At 35.4% G+C, this 20,157-nt stretch overlaps 2 protein-coding genes across 4 annotated transcripts; one reads left to right on the top strand and one right to left on the bottom strand.

Moving 5' to 3' along the window:
- Positions 1 to 1,545: 1,545 nt before the first annotated feature.
- On the top strand, positions 1,546 to 6,802 carry LOC109187174 (WAT1-related protein At2g39510-like). Its single transcript, XM_019337296.1, has 7 exons — positions 1,546 to 1,781; positions 2,633 to 2,695; positions 3,012 to 3,125; positions 3,615 to 3,864; positions 5,934 to 6,095; positions 6,258 to 6,409; positions 6,507 to 6,802. Exons 1-7 carry the CDS (start codon positions 1,576 to 1,578, stop codon positions 6,667 to 6,669), a joined length of 1,110 nt encoding a protein of 369 aa, XP_019192841.1. The 5' UTR covers positions 1,546 to 1,575; the 3' UTR covers positions 6,670 to 6,802.
- A 112-nt stretch (positions 6,803 to 6,914) lies between these two features.
- On the bottom strand, positions 6,915 to 18,640 carry LOC109187173. Of its 3 annotated transcripts, XM_019337294.1 has the most exons (12): positions 18,334 to 18,640; positions 17,801 to 17,906; positions 16,585 to 17,469; positions 16,387 to 16,484; positions 14,463 to 14,544; positions 14,365 to 14,429; positions 13,191 to 14,124; positions 12,153 to 12,662; positions 11,694 to 12,025; positions 10,156 to 10,254; positions 9,952 to 10,077; positions 6,915 to 9,053 (listed from the first exon to the last, which is right to left on the bottom strand). In XM_019337294.1, the coding sequence occupies exons 1-12, from the start codon at positions 18,496 to 18,498 to the stop codon at positions 7,314 to 7,316; spliced, it is 5,142 nt and encodes a 1,713-aa protein (XP_019192839.1). In that variant the 5' UTR covers positions 18,499 to 18,640; the 3' UTR covers positions 6,915 to 7,313. The 3 variants fall into 3 exon arrangements, with proteins under 3 accessions (XP_019192839.1, XP_019192838.1, XP_019192840.1); XM_019337293.1 differs by having other exon boundaries at positions 14,365 to 14,544; XM_019337295.1 differs by having other exon boundaries at positions 14,365 to 14,544; positions 17,801 to 18,107; positions 18,334 to 18,400.
- Positions 18,641 to 20,157: the final 1,517 nt, after the last annotated feature.

The following is a 20,157-nucleotide window of genomic DNA, read 5'->3' as shown; positions in this document are numbered from 1 at the left end:
ATCATTTAAGACGAAATTGAAAAAAATCACTATATTCGAGAACCATTTTGGATATTAACTCAAAGGAATTCATAGTTTACACATTTGTGTAAACTTCCGACATTTTGTAATGGATGCCATTTTGTAATGGATGGTTTAGGTAAAACTTAGTGTTACACCTCATCACCAGGCCAATGGTAAAACAAAGTATAGTGTTACACCTCAGCACCAGGCCAATAGTTGCATGCATATTTGGATAAATGTATTATTATATTTGGGTGGACAATTTGGATGTGGGTTGTGACATGATTAAACAAATTAACTAAACCCACTTTCTTAAGAAGAGAGTAAGCCCACTTTTCATTCTTATGCTTAGTGTCCACTTAGTAGATATGTCATATGTGGATATCTATACATACATACACAATTTTATGAAGCAAATTTTACTTTAAGTCCTTCACTATTTTGGTATTGTCATATTTAATTTATTATTTTTTATTTTGTATCGTTATAGTTTTAATTTTTATTTGTTTACCACAGTTATATTAGTTCTTCATTTAGATTTTTATCATTGTAAATTTAATAAATATAAAAAACATGTAATTTCATCATTCAATTAAAAATTTATCAATGAGACACAGAAATTATATGTTAAGGCAAAGTTTTGAATCATAAAATTACATGTTAATATCTTCCTTAAAGGTAGAATATCAAATATTTAAATAGATAACTAATTGTAACAAACAAATAAAAGTAAAATATGTAATAAAGACTAAAAGATCGAGTATGACTAATTAAATATGACAATGACACAATAACCAATGCCTAAAAAATGAAATTTACTCATTTTATAATGTTTTGCAACCGGAGAAGAACACACACCAGTTCGGCATCATCCATAAAAACCCAATCTTTCTTCCAACATAGTCAAAAAAAAGAAAAGAAAAAAAGTGTAGTAATAATAGTAAAAGTGTAATAATAGTGAAAGTGTAATAAATAATGGGTAGGGTGAGCAATATTTTTCAGTATTGTCCACAAAAAGTGAAATTTACTTGCCTAAAGCCACCACACATCGACCCAAGAGGATAGTAGAGGCAAATTATTGTGTGGACTATAACACAAAGTACATTTTAATATACTAAAAGTACATTATTTGTGTATTGAATGTAAATCATACAAAATAATGTACTTTTAATACTCAAGTAATATATTTCTCCTGAATACAATGCACATTTTTAATATACTAAATGTACATTATTTTATAGTATGGTCCACACAATAATGATTGGATAGTAGAGGTGTAAAACACAATAATGATTGGATAGTAGAGGTGTAAAACACAATAACTCAACAGTTTATTAGATGAGACTTGAGAGTTGGTAGGACCAATGCCAGTTATTAATATTTACTACATTAGGTAAAACTCTCATAGTCCGACTACTAAGATCAATCTTGTGTCATTGTCCACAATTTATCACCCAAAATCAATTGAGATGGGTATGCATGTCGGCATTTTTCATTCTATTAATAGGCCAACCTTCCAAGAGATTATGATCATAAAGTAGGGGGGAATAAAAAGAGCTAATAAAAAATATAATGATGAGAAATGAGAGAGTTGTGAAGTGGTTAAATAATGATGCAAAGCCATATTTGGGAGTGATGTTCTTGCAGGTCACCAGTGCAGGCTCCGCCATCCTTTCAAAGGCTGCTCTTAATCAAGGGATGAATCCTTTCACTTTCTCCTTCTACCGAAATGCCATCGCCGCTGTTATCTTTGCTCCTTTCGCTCTATTTTTAGAAAGGTATCTTTTTTGACATTTACTTCAATTCTCCGACCCCTTTTTATTTTATTTTATTTTTCACTTTCTATTCTTTATTTTTTGACTAAAGTGTCATCCCGCACCATGAACAATTTTGGATTATTCATGCCGCACCATGATCTTTAATAAGTGATATTTAGAGCCATAAACCATAATATTTATTTTTCACTTTCTATTCTTTATTTTTAAGCTAAAGTGTCATCCCGCACCATGAATCATTCCAGATTATTTCTGTCGCACCATGATCTTTAATAAGTGATATTTAGAGCCATAAACCATAAAGATACATGTTACATTTTTCTAGTGATCAAGTGAGTACATAACTGTGGCTCTCCTAAATTGGAGATCATAAATTCAAATCCCAGTAGGGACATTGACTTTTTCTGCTTCAATAGATTGAGAAAGCATGTATAGACAGATACTACATTGTAAAAAAATCAATAGTACTCATAAAACAAGCCATTAATCTCTCTTAAACATATTTTGCATTGATACCCAACCTTAAGCTAGATTAATTATTACATGCATCATTCTTGTGCGTCCTTTACATCATATCCAATAAAAAATTACTAATATCACAAGTTTCCTCGTTAAAAGACAATATCATTTTTTTTTCAACCACATGAAAAAAAAAATTAATTTTATTTCTTTCATTTTCTTCCTTCAATAAAATCACGACATATAATGATTTAAGATTTAAATTTTACATTTCAAAAATATACATATTATAATTTTACTTTTTTTTTTAATCATCATTATCAAGAAATAAGATTTGTATTCTATATGTTATGTATTCTGATTTTTAACATTCTATGGGTGATTCTTTGATACAGGAAAACGAGGCCTACAATGACCACCTCCATATTCTTCAAGATAGTGTTGCTTGCCTTATTAGAGTAATTAAAATATTTATTTCTCTATTTTCTCCTATCATTATTTTTATACAACACCCAATATTTTCTCTAATGCGATACTAATTCGAATTCAGTTCAATACACACTCCAGAATCTATACTTAATACAACACCTGATATCTTCTCTAATGCAATACTAATTCGAATTGAGTTCAATACAGACTCGAGAATCTATACTTAACAATAGTAATAGAGAACGAACGTTATATAAATTTTGTTTTTAATTTTATTGAAGATTTTACGACAACACATTACACTATATTATAATATGGTTATTAAATTGGTGCATATATGTGCAGGCAACTCAACTTGAATTTGTATTACGTAGGAATGAGGTACACAACGGCGACGATTTCAGTGACAATGTTAAACCTTATTCCCGCCATGACATTTTTGTTAGCTTGGATCTTTAGGTATGTTAATATGCATCATATCATTAATCAATTTCATCTCGCAAAATCAAGATATCAGCATAATATGCAGGAAAAAGAATTTGAGATAATTGGTAAATAGTTATTAGCTGATTGAGTTAGTGACTTTGACTAATTGATAGCATTAACTGATTGTAGAAAGATTCGATGTTTGGTAAATTTGCTATTAGAAAAAAGATGATTACATATAAAATAACTTTCTCAAAAAGTTAATCGAAAAAAAAAAACTAATTTGAGTAACTTTTTAAATTTTAGCGTTTTAGAACAATAAAGTGTTACAAAAAACTAATTAATCAAACACTAATATGGTTGTTTAACCAAATCAAAAAGCTAATAATAATGGTTAAATAAGTCAAAATTGACTAATAAGTTAATTATGTTACCAAACATAACCTTATATTAGTGTCACTTCAAACATAATATTTAAAAAAAAAAAAAATTATATAGGAAATAACTTTTTTTTAAGTGTAGGCTTGAGAAAGTGAAGATTAGGAATTTGCATAGCCAGGCAAAGATAGTTGGAACAGCGTCAGCAATTGGTGGGGCCATGATAATGACGCTTGTGAAGGGACCCATCATCTTATTGCCCTGGACCAAGCACTCAAATGACGTCGTATCTCATTCTGCTCAGCATGTTTTGAATCAACATAGTAATCCCATTAAGGCCACGCTCTTGCTCGCTGGGAGCTGCTGTAGCACAGCCATATTTATAATTCTTCAGGTACACATGTTTTGGGTGTTTAATTGCTAAATGACTTATCAATTAAAAATTTATTAATCTAACAATCTTAACTGTTTAACTTAACCAAGTCACTAAAATGAGGGTTTGATAATATATTTGATTACCACCATTCAGTTGGTTTGGGTTTTATTAAAATGGTCATTTTTCCAATAATATTTATTAAATTTATTTAAACTTAATATCTAAAATAAAAAAATAAGCACATTTAAATAAATAAAGATTAAATGCATCTCCATATAAATCATTTTACATGTAATCTACTAATTGTACATAGTTAATTTGTTAAATACATTCCTACGCAGGGGCAGATCTACAATGGGGGCAGTGGGGTTTGCTGCCCCCCTCTCCCCCACCTCATTCCCTTTATATATATTGTATGAATAGGTCCCTTATATATAACTACTAAACGTGTATAAATATCATATGCACAAAAATTTAACCAAAGGATGAGTTAGCTTAGGTGGTTTGGTTTATGATAGTGTGTGAAGTGTCTTGGGTTTGAAATTTACAGCATTGATTTTCTATATTTTATTTTTTGGGCTTTTTAAATATTAATAGTGAGATTATAATTGTGGATTATGAGATTAATTTCTAATTCTAATTGGATTCTTTATATATAACATTATTGGGTTTTTTTTAAAATATTAATATTGAGATGAGTAATTTATAATTTAATTTCTATTTGAATTATGTTTTTGGCCCTGTTTGGTAAAATAGTTAGCTAATAGGCCAATTTTGACTCATTTGACCACTATTAGTTGTTTGGCTTGGTTTAAAAATTAATATAAGTGTTTGGTCAATTAGCTTTTTGTGCTTCAAAATGCTAAAATTCAAAAAACTACTCAAAATAACTTTTTCAATTAGCTTTTCGATAAAAGAATTATACCAAACAGCTATCAGCTAACAGCTAATTTACCAAACACCTTTTTACAATCAGCTAATGTTATCAACTAATTATACCCTCTAATTAATCCAATCAGATAACAGCCAACAACCATTTACCAAACATGGCCTTTGTTTTGAATGTTTTTTTATCACGTTTTAATGTATTTTTTTTTAAATTTCTAGTCAACAATATTTATGGATCTGCCTCTAAGTGTTCCATTTTATTTTTCTTTCGCCTCCACGGAAGAAAATTTCTGGATCGGTCCATGTCCCTACAAAGAGTTAATACCATTTGAGGTCCTCCGAGTATAGTAGTTTTGCCACGTTTAGTCCTAAACTTTCAAATTGACCATTTGTGGTGCTTCGACTTTCAAATTTAACCATTCGTGGTCCAAGTTAACCACACATGGTCCAAGTTAACCACACATGGTCCTTCAAGTTTCAAAATTTAACCAATCGTGGTCCTCTTAAAAGGACCATGGATGATTAAAATTTAATAGTCGAAGGACCATGGGTGGTTAACTTGGACCATAGATGGTTAAATTTGAAAGTCGAAGGACCACAGATGGTCAATTTGAAAGTTTAGGACTAAACGTGGCAAAACCACTATACTCGAAAGACCTCGGAAGGTATTAACTCTCCCTACAAACTACTAATATTACTTGTTAGTCAAAACAACTATCACCTATCGGCTATCGACTACTAATTGCCAAAACGCCTTTTTTAAAATTATGTGAAAGTTTTAAATTCATTAAATCATGTTTTTATTCAAGCCCCTTAGGCTGATTTTGGGCGAGTGGGAACGTCTTAATAATTCTCTAAAGGATTTTTTTTAGATTAAATTTGGTTGAAGCGGTTACTGCTTCAATATCATGAATTTTAATTTAGAGAGGTAAATGTTTAGTGGAAGCAAGGTAATTGGAACAATCAATTTTTTTTAATCTTATTGTCACTAGTTTATCTGCTCTGTCATCTTTAATTTTACTATTCGATCTCCTGAATAAAATTTTAGTTAAGGCACCAAACAAGTAAACAACAGCCAATTTTTTAATTCATTGTCTAAAGATAAAGCTACAATATAACATTATTTAAAATGTTTTGTAAAAAAAACAAAAAAAAAAAAAAACAAAAAACTAATAATTGATGTTTTGTTGTCTTAATAGGCAAATATGATCAAGTCATACCCTGCCGGGCTCTCTCTCACTACTTTGATATGCACAATAGGGTCGCTACAATGCAGTATTTTGACGTTAATAGTCGAGAGGGGAAATGCTTCCGTTTGGTCTCTACAATGGGATATGACACTCTTAACTTATGTTTATCACGTAAAATCTAAATTCTCTTTCATCTATTTTTACTACACTACTTTCATAAACTCAATATGTGGCGGGCATACTATAAAAAAAACTAGGGAGTAAATAAATGCAGTTATTGATTCTTTGCTATATTAATGTTTTTGGATAACAGTGTATGAACTGATGATGCAGGGGTTAGTGAGGTCAGGGGCTGTGTATTACATATATGGGATAATAATGAAGGTAAAAGGACCTGTTTTTGTTACTGCCTTTAATCCCCTATCCATGGTTCTCGTCGCCATCATTGGCTCCTTTGTGCTTTCTGAGAAATTATATATGGGAAGGTATACAGCACAGCATCTCATCTTCTGTTTGCTTTCTGGGAAATAAGTAAATAATAATGTTTCTGACATGAGATGATACACCTTTATTATAATGAAGGGTTTTGGGAGCAGTAGTTGTTCTTGTTGGATTGTACCTAGTTATATGGGGTAAATCCAAGGATCAAACTTCACCAGATAATAATGATGCACTTCCAATTGATCATAAACAACCACAAGTAGTTCAAGGCTTCAACAAGGATATTACAGTGTCTTTGAATTGAAAGGTAGAGCTGCCCAGGTCACATCCACATGATTTTCTGTAACTTTCTAAGCTGTTGTTCATTATAATAGTGTTATTGTTTTCAAATAATTGTAATATACACTTTTGGGGAATGTTACTACCCAATTTAGTCATCGACTATAATGGTTCTTTTCAATTTAATCCTTGATTCTAACAATTGAGAACTCAATTAGGTAAAACTATCAAAATCGATAATCCAATTATACACAAAAAGACATTTATGACTAAATCAAGAAGAATTACTATAGTCGAAGACTAAATTGTGTATTATTAACTCCACATCCAATTGAAGAGAGACAAGTATGGAAAATGAAGTTTAATATCTGGTCTAGTCATTAGTAATCCAATATTTCGAGACAAACACCAAACTGACTCAAATTTTACCCCTTTATTCTCCAGGCAATGAGAGAACAGTTGGAGAGATTGAGCCTGTCTCCAAAACAACATTACCCAAGTTGTTAGCTATTTATGTTTCCTGTGTACACCCACCACCTTTGCTGTCATGTCTATACCTTCCATTTACCGCCTATATTGATCTATCAAACGCAAACAAAACAATAACCAAAATTTGCTTCACTTCACTATATGTTAAAATCAGCTGGCATTGCACCACTACATCAGTAGTTAATCCAGGTCAATACCCTTCTCTCTTGCAGCTTCTTTCACCGACTCTGCATCTCCTGTGGCCATAGATAGGTTGACATAAGATTTCCAAAGATTGATTGAGAATGGATATATCGATAAGGCTCTCCTATGAAAATTGATGGATATGGCCAGGGAGTTTGTCATGCTACGCAGAAGATTTGCAGCTTCCACCCATACGTGCTCCGCTGCTACGGGAATGGCTTGCAAGAGTGCATTTGACAAGAGAGAACTCGCCCAAAAGGAAACGTTCGCAGATAAAGATGTGGTGTTGCTTACCCTGCTTAGCCATTTGCAGACAGAAATTGCTAAGTGATAGTTAGAAGGAAGAATCTCCATTAAACTTTCAACCAAGTCTACCATATCACTCAACTTACTATACGTGTGAGGTAAGAGAGTTGGACCGAACAACACTTCAAGAATCGAGTTTACTAGCGAGGGGTCCGAGGGAACAGGGCTCAACAATTTTCCAACTAGTTGCTTGAGTCCTGGTTTCTTGATATTCTGGATGAACTTTCTGGACAATGGTTCAGAGGCAAGGGAAGCACGAGTATCAAACAGGTAGCCTCTCAGAACTTGTAAAGCGCTCCCAACACGAGTACAATCATTGCATTGCAAGCTATCTGCTGTCAGGAACAAGATGAGCTCTCTCACACAGTGACTATAATTCTCATGATTAGCAGAACCCAATGCCCTATCTAAAGCCAGCCGAGATTCAGTCTGATCATTTTGCAGTAGCTTATAGATAGCAGAATTGAGTAGCCCGAATACAATGTCATTCTGGCTAGAACCAGAAAGCCAAGAATGCACATCTGAGACTGAAGCCAACTGGGGTGAATCATTGGAGCCCTTGCTGACTATTCTATCTAAAGACTGGAGCCATCTATCCATTACTTCCTTCACAACATCCAGTCTGCCATCTCTGAATGCACATTCAGCATACTGATTCCAAATACACTGGACTCCAGGAACTTCATCCAGCCAGTTATCTAAAGCTTCTTCAAATCCTTCATAACTCGAATTACAAAAATCATGTTCTAGCCGAGCTGACATCAAAACAAGTTCCAAACAAGATGGGTAAAGCTTGATATATCTCTCCAGCAAATTCCTACTACACTCTAGGCCTTCAAGCACTGCAATACACCTAACATGATTGAGAGCAAAGAGATGTGCTGCTCTTAGATTTGATTCATTTTCAAGAGATTCTCTATCAATATACAATGCTAAAGAATCTACAGCTAATTCCATCAAGGAAACTGCTTGCTGCTTCTCATCAGCTGTTAACTGAGTAGATGACCACTCTATAGCAGAAAGTTCTTTCTGGCATTCAAGCTGTTTGACTATAGCATTTGGCAATCTCCTATACACAACCATGTACACACAGCACACCCAGAAAATACATTTATCTGAAATTGCTAAGCACATAACTATATCAGGGAGAAACAATTGATGTGCCTTGTCAGATCCCTTTGTTGTGGGAAAGAGCTCATGGATCTTCTCAATAGCTTTTTTGGCATTGCCAGACATGCATAAAAAATTCATCATCTGCAAAACAATGTCCAAGATGCATTCACTGGCAAAAGGGGTGGCTCTGTTAGATGTAGATGCATGACGGCAAAGTGCAGATATTGCAGCATCATATGCAGTCAACCGCTCATCAAGCATTTCCCGACTATTAATATATAAAACCCAGAGTTCATATGCTTCTTCATTATGCTCGACCTGTGAAGTAGAATAGAAACGCATATGCATCATGTCAAAAGTGAATAAATTCAAAAACACTGGATTCCTGAAGGAAAATCAAAAAGCAAATAGAAACTACTCTTAACAAATAAGGAATAACTAGGAAAAGAAAATTAAAAAATATGTTAAAGAAATCAAGAGATGAAAACAATGGGCACCTTTCATTTCAAAAGAAAAGAGAGCAGTAGAAAACTCCAAGGTAAAGGCTTATGAATGAAATAGAAAATAGACTTGGTGAATTCTCAAAGCTGTCTCAAAATGTCAAAAGAGTGACCCCATTCTACATGACTGCTTCTATCAGTTTGAGTAACGAATTTGAGTAACTAAAAATATGGAAATCTCAGGCCAGCTAAAATTAACCTCTTCATAGCACTTGGCAGGGGCAATTCCAGTAAGGATCAAGCAGGTACAGGCGTGCAGCCAATTTTTTAAAAACCTAATATGTGTAATATAATTCACCATGTAATTATGCTAGCAATTATGAAACAGTAAAATGACCCCACAAGAAAAAATTACATAGATACAGGTCAAAATGCTCAAACAACTGCATACAAACCACTTCATTTGCCCCAATACCATTTTCTTAATCTTAGAAATTCAAAAATATCCGACTAAAAAAGTTTAAATCCAAAAATTAAAGACATTTTAAAAATTAGTCAAAGTTAAGTTGACCATCAGAAGCAAGTTGGGGCATATAAAATGAGAGTACTGATTATTTTATAAGATAAAAAACCCAATCTTTGACTTCCATAAAATTGAGAATGTAAGGCAAAAAAATGGTATGGGAAAGTCATTTATATTTTATAATGGCCTAACTAAAGCAAACTGGCATAGCCACTGCTTCATAGTACTATTTCACCCAAAAAAATAGACATACCGCATATTGGAACATGTCATCCTTTCCAATGCATTTTTGATTGCTATAGTAAATCAACAAGTAAACAATCCAGAGAAGTGCTGAGGTAGGATCAGCTTCAATAGCACGAGAAAGCACTTTAAGAGCCTACATGTATCATAAAGTTCATGAGATCATGGAACTCCTCAATGAAATATATTGGACAATTTTCAATAGACAAAATACCTCTATTCGGCCTTTGCTTTTATTAGCCTCCTGGCAGAGACTAAGAAGAGCCAATTCTACGGATTGGTCATTGTCAGAAAATTGCCGGTCACCTTCGACCTGGTAATACACAACCAAAGTAAAGTGTTAGCAAAACCAAGCACATGCTACAGTTATTTGCAAAAAGAAAGATACCTTGGGCAAAAGCTCATAAGTTGATTCAAAATACCTAATAAAGAACAATGAAATTTAAGAAAGAACTAGAACTAAGCATGAACGGAAACAGCAAATATAGGCAAAGAAATGATAAATTCAAATTGAATACTATACACCTACAGATTCAAAACCCAAAAGTAGAAATCAAGAGAAAAATTAATGTGATTACTTGAAGAGAATATAACTAAAAGGATTACCAATTGTCAATTCAAAGGCCTTACTAACAATACCTTGAATTGATTAAAAAATTATCATAGATTGAATATTTGAGGAGTAATACTGTCAGAATTGGATAAAAATATGATACGATACTCAAGCCAAGACCCTAACTCCACCACAAAAGCTAGCTCATGAGTGGAGGTTTGGCCCCAACTTAAGTACCACTCCACAATCTCTTGTGGAGCCGATGTGGGATCGTATCATTGCCCACCCCTTGAGAAGCCGACCTCCGCGGTGGCTTACTCTAGACGGCTCACACTCCGGACTCTTCTAGGCACCAGATAACCCTTTCCCCTTTGGATGGCTTCACTCCGGACCTTATCAAGAACCAGGTAGCCCTTTTCTAGGTCGCCCCCTCTGCTAGGCGGCACCGGATGAGTAGATGGCTTCACTCTAGATAGCTTTCACTCCGGACTCTTCTCGGTTCCCTTTTAACCTTATCAAGCACCTAGCCCTCTTCCAGGTAGCCCTTTCCCACCACACTCCGGCCTTTCAATAAGAGCACCAAATGATACGATACTCAAGCCAAGACCCTAATTCCACCACAAAAGCTAGCTCATGAGTGGAGGTTTGGCCCCAACTTAAGTACCAGTCCACAATCTCTTGTGGAGCCAATGTGGGATCCTATCAAAATAGTCTACCAAGAGAAACCTTTAACAGATTGCCCAGATTGATGCAACATAAAAATGAAGGAATAAGTTAAGTCAGAATTTGTGATCAAAGATGAGAAGTATATGAGATTCCATAGATTTGAGATCTAAGAAGCATAGAGTGAAACACACAAGTAAATAACTAAATAAATTGAGGTTGCAAATAAACATACAATTCATGTGAATAGAATTTCTTCCCCTTTAAAATAAAGAAATAAATTAAAATATTTAGTTCTTCTCAACTAAAAAGACAGTCTAATCTGTGTGAAGGTACCTTTACATCTGAAATATAATCAAGTTTCAGCTTTCCAGCAAAAATCACACAAGTAGCTCATAATAGAAATGAAAATAGAGATGTTTGGAGGCTAACTAGGGCCAGGGAAGAGGAGCGAAAATGATGTTTGTTTCCCATTTTTTCTATTCACAGATTTAATAATAAGGTGACAATGAAAAGAAAAGATTATTGTGACAAACCAAGGTTCCATTTCTGCTGTGAAAATAGAGTAACTGCCTATTCCAACCCCCATGGACCTCGACACGAGCTTCACTGCCATGCAAAAATGGCTCTTTTGAAGCCAGGTCAGTTGGAAGCAGACTTGAAAGAACCAAGAAGCCACTGTAACACTTCAGCTGGTGCTGAGAAAAACTTTGAGCCCCTATAGATTTACACGAGTGTAAATCAGTTTTGAGAACATTAAAGCCAACCAGATAAGTTGGGGGAGCCAATAGTAGACAATCAAGTGACATGGTGAGAGAATTAGTGGCACAAAATTTCCCTCCGTGAATTGCTGATCCATCCTTGAAATCTACATATTAAAATACAAATAAATGAATAAAAAAAAAAAAGAGAGAGAGAAAGAGAGATGTGAAAGTAATGTACTGATCATAAAATTCTAAAGAATTACTGTTACACCTTTCTTACAAATTCCATACCCGAGCTATTGCAAGTAGTGTTCACATTATTTTCACAAGAGTAGTCCCTAAAATGTTGCCAAGTACATTCATTATTGTTGCATTTCCCCCGAAGCTCATACATGCAAAGTGGCCAAAGTGGATCAATAGCAAATTTGCAGAAATAAGAACCATTCACGTTGCAACGAAGATCCATTGAAGCAGATGCATATGTGTCCATAATGTTCCCCATATTCCCATCATCATTTTCATCATGAACATGAGAAGCTTGGATATTCATACTTCTAGTCTGTAGTTGATCAGAATTAGTGGGACCTAAAACCTTAAGGTGAGAGAATGCACTCCTTAAAGCAGGAAGTGAGAAGGTGGCAGAACTTGATGATTGTGATTGGTGATCATCTATGGAAATGCAACTGCCCAAATGATCGGTGGATAAAGGAGGTGTAAAATTTGATCCAAACTTTTCATTATTGCAATGGCCATTGATCTCAATAAGGACATCAGACTCTACATCTGCCTTATCAGAAAATACTGGGAAAAAAAATGAACAGAATCAAAAAGATATCTCAGACATTTTATAGGACAGGCACATGCATAAGATATTAAGTAGGAGCTTTGTCTATCATTATCTCTTAGAAATGCAAAATGCAGGCCTTACACTTCAGAAACATAATTTTCTGAATGGAAAATGGATTTAGGAAGTCATAGACAAAATTAAAATAACGAAGAGAAAAGGAAGGAGAGAAAGAGAGAGAGAGAGAATAAAATAAACAGTTATTGAAATGAAGAAAATTCAACTTTGTCATCCAGACAGTAATATCAAAATTGATTTGATCTCTCTCTCTCTCTCTCTCTCTCTCTCTCTCTCTCTCTATATATATATATATATATATATATATATATATATATATATATATATAGCTTTGCTCTAAGCACTATATTTACTTCAGAAACAACATTTTGACTAAAACTAACTTGCATACAAGATTATTTCAGCCCCTGCATATAATCTTCTCAAGAAATTCCAAAGCAGAAGGAAGATGTCCAATGGAAGAATACCTTGAAAATCAGAAGCTTTTTCTTTCTCCTTCTCTACCTCAGATGATGATATGTTGCCTGAACTTATTCCCATCCTTTGTCCAACATCAACTTCTAACATACTCTCAGTCATAGGCTCCACACTGTGACTTTGGTCCAATTTCTTAGGCAAAGTTTTCATTTTTAACCTTTCAAAGAGCTGAGATCTCAAAGATGCTTCAAGTAACAAAGAATCCTGAGAGCTATCAGTAAGTAATTGCCTTCCTGATCCATTGTTTACCTCCTTTCCCTGAGCGACACCAAATGTCCCTTCCCCTTGATATTCTGAACTGTTCTGAGGAGATTTTCTATACGCATCTTCCTCCTCCATAGACATACTAACATCATCAGATTGTAAACAAACGCCATGTGCTTCATGATTTTCTTTATTAAGCTCAGATGTACTAACATCAGGCTCACTAAAGGGATCAGAAGCCAATTTATCCCTATCAACATGCATGTCCGATACATTTTGAGGGGCATCAAAACCAGAATGGAAGTCCACATCATTACCATTGAAAGCAAGCTGTGAAGGACAGCAAGATGAGGGTATCAAAGGCATATTAGCACCAGAAGTGGTTGAGGGGTTTAACGCACCTCCAGTTGATAGTTGAGATCCAGTGGAAAAGAGTACATCTGGATTCTCTATCATAAGAACTCGAAGCTGTGCTGAGTATTTTTCTCTTTTACTAAATAGAGCAGAGCATCTAGCATTTGCCTCAATCAAGGCTTTCTGAGCCTTTCGATAAGCTTTAAGTGCATTTCTTTCTTCAATTTCACACTTGTGCCGATACTCCTGTGCCTCCTCAAGTTCCTTATCATGCAATTCCTCCATATCCAACAATGATTGCAAGTCCATGCTGCTATTTCCAGAAATGTTTGCCTGTCTTAAGTTGCTTGGAAGGAGTTCAATATTCTCAAAAAGGAAAAAATAATTAAGAAAATGAACACAAAATTAGAACAGTGGCCATAATAGATAACTAACAGAGAATTAGTACAACTGTACAAGAGAAAACAAACATAGCCCAAGAAAATAACCTAAGTTCAACTTTCATTTTCCCAATCTGCATAGCTTATAATTCTTTTCTCAAGAAAAAAAATAGCTCAGGACACAGCATCAATTACTATAGTTCTGCCAACAACATGGAAGCTGTACCTGATTTACATCCTGTATTGCAAGTTGAAGTGGCTGTTCATTAGATCTGACTTGAAGACTGCCACTTCTTTCATTAGATCTGACTTGAAGACTGCCACTTCTTCCTGTTAAACTCTTGCCAGCATGCTCAGGGACGAATTGATTACTAAGCTTTGTAGGATCCTTCAACTCCACTTCACTCTTAGGATAGGAAAGTAGAGAGAAATACCAATTTTAGGGTGTAGGAAATATATTAATGAACCATGCCCACATGCAGTGCAACAAAAATTTCAAATCAATTTAATAAAAGAATATTACAGTAATTTAATACGCACATGTGAAACAGGACTATGCTAATTGGAAATGGCAGTCTTCAATAGAGAAGAGAGGAAAACTTATTAGCATATGACAACACTAGGTTGGCATAGAGAAGAAAATACTCAATCCTTCATGACCATTCAATCATCATATTTTCCAAATAAGGAAAGGGATCACAAAGAAATTGAGTGCAGATCAGTATTAACTCCGTCAGTTCACCAACAGAGGAATTTGAACTCAGATCTGAGACCGATTTAACTATTTTAGTGCTGCATGCATACAGAGAAGGAGATATATCCTTTTGTTTTGAAATCGCTGCTGCAGAACTTGATATAAAAGCAGCAATTAAATAACTAAAACTAAATAAACCTGCTTACTGAAGGGCAGTCTCAAGAAGAAACCCAGACTCCCAGAGGATAAAACACAAAGGTAAAAGGAGTAGGAGTGTAGGACTGAAGGAGAATTTGATAGCTGATTACAAAGTCCAAATGACTGAAACAATTCGGTACAGAATTTCTCAAGAAACTGATACCAAGTAAACTCTTTCTGACGGAATATAGTACGCAAGGCTGGCCCAGGTTGGCCCCTATCAACCACCAAGGGCTAAAGGGAGAAAAGGCCTAGGTCTCTAGCCCATACCCAAGCACCGGTCAACAACATGCATGCCTGACAAGGATCATGGTTTGTATCTTAAGCCCTAAGTAGTAATAGTAAGTACCTAAGGTCAAATCCTTGTAAGTTGTGATAATTGTAATATAAATATCCCCTAATTTATGAGGTAAGGGGGTCCAGACTTCTAGTCTTCTACACTTAATAAGACAGAGGACTGTTACTCTGCCTGAGATAGAGTGAGCGGTGGGTCTTAGTTGGACTAGTTCGGGGGACAAATAACACTAGCTAGTCGTTCACAGCAATCCATTTATTCTCCTCTTCTTAACTAATCAATCTACTTATTGTGGCACTTAACAGGTGTTATTCCTTAATACCTTGGGTTGGCAAACCTGTCACTTTCCCTTTTTACTTTAGTATTTTTTTTTTCGGCAGGGAGGGAGTGGGAGGGAAGAGGGTTCATTAGGGGCCAACTTCAAATGAAGAGTATTTTCCTTCTAGGACACTCCATCACAGTGTTACACACTCAATAATCTGATCATACTCAGGCAATATATCCAATGAAACACAGACAAGTAGGCAACAACAAACACACACACTAACATTCTTGTATTTTTCCTTTTGCAAAGGGAGTAGGGGTGTTACTGTAACTTGGGCAGCACTCTGCATAAAGGGCCAAATCCAGACTCTAGAAGACGGAGCAGTCAGTCATATGAACTTTCCCCTTTTAATCTAGTAATTATATCATGCACCATAACATGCAATCAGCTTTACAAACACAAGTACCATATAAGGACATAAGGTAGTGAATGGTAGAAAAAAATGGGAGTTTGAATGTTGTTGTAAAAAATGCATAACATAGTACTGTATTTAAAAACAGTTCTCTGAATGTTTTCACCTCTGTATTCCTTAAAAAGTGGCAGTTGGGAAATAAATTGGAATGATTAATGTAATCTTAAGCAAATGCTTTACATTATACATCTAAGCAAGCGCTCATTAGTGCGGTGGTGCCATTACATGGATACAAGTGTCTTGTCCAACATCACAACCATGAATATGACAAACAAAAATATAAAGAATCCCAAATAAGATATTGTGGTAGTCTATATAACATACTGATTTATTGGCAACTGCAGCTTGTTCTGATGCCATCACACGATCCCTCAGGTTTGTTTTCCATCCACTTTGACTTCGACTCGTGACTACATCTGTACCTATAAATCAACAAACACCGATCCTTTAGAGTTTGAGTGGTTACCAAAGGAAGTATTCAACTCCTCAAATATAATATAATATGTTCACACTTTTTCATACCAGAAGCTAATTTTGTCAAAAAAATAGAACCATGATTCTCATTTTCACTGTGGTGTAAACCAAGGCCTGTGCAAGGTTCCCCTGAGGGGAATTTTTCATTACAACTGTTTCGATCACATTGACCAAGTTGACCACAATTTTCTAACATAGACTTTTCTGATGCTAATGCTGTATCTATGACTTGGACATTCTGAACCATCTGGCTTGAACAATCTTCACTGATCCTTTGGAGTTTGTTGCTAGGTTCTTTTAATTCAGGGTGCAGATTTTCTCCATCAGTGGCTCTACGCACACTTGTCATGGCAATGCTTGTAACTGTAACCCTAGGATCCCTACATTTAGTTGAGCTAACATTCCTGGATTGCTGGGCACACTTACGCTTCAATTGATTCTCCCGAACAGCAATCAACTGGCGTAAATCTTGTAGTTTACTATTGTCCAAGATGGCATCTGTATTACGTACAAGAGATGGACCAGTTGTCTTTTTAAATTTATTACGATTTCCAACATTAAGTGATGATCCACCACTTTTAGAAGTGGTCCCACTGATTTTAGGCAACGAAGAAACAAATGTGTGACTATGGGGCATTTTTCTCGTCATTTTTGCCTCATTTCTCATCACTTTCTCTAATTTTTGAGGTCTTCGTACAGCAACTGCTGCTTGTGGTGGCTTCCTACTTTTATCTAGAGATAGGCTCCTGCTTTCTGTTGCCAAAATCTTTCTCTGTCTAGTATCTTCAGAGTCGCTGCCACTGTCATCATCTGAAAAACTTATTACGAATGGAACAAATGAGCCTCGACTCTTATCAGAATTCTTATTGCAATTTGACTCATGAGAAGCTTGTGAACTTGAACTAGCCAATGGATTAGAAGACACATGCCTTCCTGCAGGTAAGAAGAGAAATATAAGAAGCAAAGGATAAGTTGATAAAGAATTCAGAAAAAGATTTACAATAGGTCTAAACAGGAAAATGACGGGTCTCAACTACAAAATCTTCCTATTTGATTGGAATTCAAATCCTGTTCAGTTAAGAATGAACGAAGTAGTGCATGGATATTGGATAATGAATGGATCACATAAAATAAAGATACAAAACATATTCAAAGAAGCCAACTTATATTGATCACTCTCAAAGTCAAGTAAGGCCATGCATCATTGACATCAAAACGACAAAATCTGTATCTCCAAATTTACAAAAGCCATTGGAGCATGTACCTGCCTCAACACCTTGAGAGTCCTTAACCAACTCAACTTCCATGGGCTTTACTTGAGCAGTATTGACACCAGCCAATAGAGAAGTGGAGCTAAGATGTTGATTTTCCTGTCACGCAGAATTCCCTAAACTCTTTGAGATCTGGAATCGGCTATTAGAGAATACAATATTTCACACTTAAAAGCCACTTAGAGCAAAATAAAATCAAACTGCAAAACAACGGTACAAAGCAACAACTAAATCATTGCGGAACTTTAACCTTTCATTTCCCTATTCTCTGATTCATTATAAAAATTCAAATGAGCGTAGCTGAAACAAAAGGAAAGAAAATATGCGCAAAATAAAATTGGAGCAAACGAGGAAAAAGAAGCTATCAAGAGAACACTGAAGCAAAGAACTCAAGCAGCCTGAAACCCGTATATACACACACGAAGAAAAAAAAAAAAAAAAAAAACACGATAAACGCCGACAGTAACGAGCTCAAAACATGAAAGTTAAACGGGGAACTAGGGTTTAGGAAAAGGAAGAATACTACGTCGTCATCGGAGGCGCTGAGCTCTCCTTCTTCTCTGCTATTCGAGGAAACTTTGTTATCAGGAAGAGCCGGCTGTCCCGAGGTGTTAGGGTTTTCCATTGAATTCCGATTGGATGCAGCTTCTGCTACTGCCATTTGCTTCTCCAGCTTATTGCTATCCTCCATTACTCATTCCTTCACTTTCTCTCTCTCTCTCTCTCTCACTCCCTCTCTCCGTCTATATATATCCGTCAATGACTGTTCCGGGGGCTGACGACATACAGAGCCACAGAGGAAAGAGAATTTCCGTGTGAGGTGATGCTAAAAAGACCGAATTCTCCTCGGAGTTAACCGCCGCACGCGTGCCTTTAGATGGCTAGGCGTAACAATTACATCAGCAATTGTGCCACGATCACAATTTTATGAGAATATATATATATATAGATATTGAATATGGTGAGGTTATCTTTCGCAGACAAGGTGGTAAGGCTTGATCCTGTGCGTCTATTTGAAATTTTGGATGGATGAGATGGATGTTGCATTATAGGCACGTGCGTCTCTTTGTGGGTGTGTGGGAGGGTTTTGTTGTCTTTTTAGTTGTGTCTTTATTAAGTTATATTAATTTACATTAAATTATTTGCAGATTTTATGGGCTTGTGCGTTGATAATTATGGTATGAATCGGCTTTTATAATATTTGCCGTCTCTTACCATTCCAACCGCCTCGTCTTCTTCTTTTCGTTTTCTACTCCCGGTCTGGTCATCTTCTTCGCTTCTGCCTCCTTCACCTAGCGTTTCACGGCGGTCCCTTCATCATCGTTTCTGTCTTCTTCTCCTAGCGTTTCACGGCGGTCCGGTCTTGCACAAAGGTATAGCGTTCGGCATGGCGGGCTCTTCGAACCGGAGTTCAAAGCGGCTGAGGGCGGCGTTCCAGGTATTGCTTGTGTGTTGTGGTGTTGATTTTCTTGCTTTTCCCATTTTTGGACTCGTTTCACCTAATCCAGGGATGGTAGTTGTGTTCTTGGCTGCTCATGAACTGTTTCATTTATTTCATATTGGTCTCTTGATTGGGTTTTTTTCAATCTTTCTTTTCATGGGTTAGTAATGTGTTTTTGAGTTGATGTATGAAAACTAAGATTGTTAGAAGTCAACTTTTATGTAAATTTATTGGATTTGGAGTCATTAAGATAAAATTCATACGATGAGACTCCTGTCCTTATAGATGAGAAACATTCTTTGTTAAAAAGCCTTTTTTTTTTTTGGGTGTTTGTTACCTAATGAATGCGTTTCTTTCAATTTTTTTTTTTGATTTGATGTACGAAAACAAGGAGTGTTAAAAGCCAATTAGTCTGTAAATTTATTTGATTTGGAGTAATTTATAGATCAGAACAGAAATAGTCTTTGTTTAAAAAGTCAGATTTTTTGGGTGTTAAATGATGCTTAGGACCCATTATTAATTATTCTTCCAAAAGGCTGAACCCCAACCCTAAGTCAGATTTGGAATTTTAGCCCATTATTAATAGACTTGCGTTTAAATGAGGACAAGTATATTATAGAGGACTGTGAGGACAGATGTAGTGTGTGTCATTAGCCTGTATGTTGTGTGCATGGCCGAATGTAGTCGTGTGCCACAGTTTGTATGTCGCATGCATACATTTGTTAATTAATAGAGTCTGAGTTCGAAACCTGATGCTTACATGTATTCTTGTGTGCCATTATGTATTAAATTGTGTGCTTGATAGTAATTTGTTGTGTGCATTATTTGTCCTCACAGTCCTCTATATATTGTTGTCCTCATTTGAACTCAACCCTATATATATATATATATATATATATATATATATAT

The sequence above is a fragment of the Ipomoea nil genome, unplaced genomic scaffold (genome assembly GCF_001879475.1).
Source record: "Ipomoea nil cultivar Tokyo-kokei standard unplaced genomic scaffold, Asagao_1.1 scaffold1418, whole genome shotgun sequence".
In the NCBI taxonomy this organism is placed as follows: domain Eukaryota; kingdom Viridiplantae; phylum Streptophyta; class Magnoliopsida; order Solanales; family Convolvulaceae; genus Ipomoea; species Ipomoea nil.
This window is presented reverse-complemented; position numbering and strand designations above follow the sequence as displayed.

Bases quoted from the DNA above. Each gene is read 5' to 3' on its own strand.
- LOC109187173 (XM_019337293.1), bottom strand. From the start codon at position 18,498: ATGGAGGATAGCAATAAGCTGGAGAAGCAAATGGCAGTAGCAGAAGCT. The intron at 12,663-13,190 runs GTATTCTTCCAT...TTTTTTTCCCAG, and splicing joins AAAAGCTTCTGATTTTCAAG to TATTTTCTGATAAGGCAGAT. The intron at 9,054-9,951 runs GTATGTCTATTT...TCTACTTCACAG, and splicing joins ATGACATGTTCCAATATGCG to GTCGAGCATAATGAAGAAGC.
- LOC109187174 (XM_019337296.1), top strand. From the start codon at position 1,576: ATGATGAGAAATGAGAGAGTTGTGAAGTGGTTAAATAATGATGCAAAG. The intron at 1,782-2,632 runs GTATCTTTTTTG...TCTTTGATACAG, and splicing joins TTCGCTCTATTTTTAGAAAG to GAAAACGAGGCCTACAATGA. The intron at 3,865-5,933 runs GTACACATGTTT...TTGTCTTAATAG, and splicing joins CCATATTTATAATTCTTCAG to GCAAATATGATCAAGTCATA.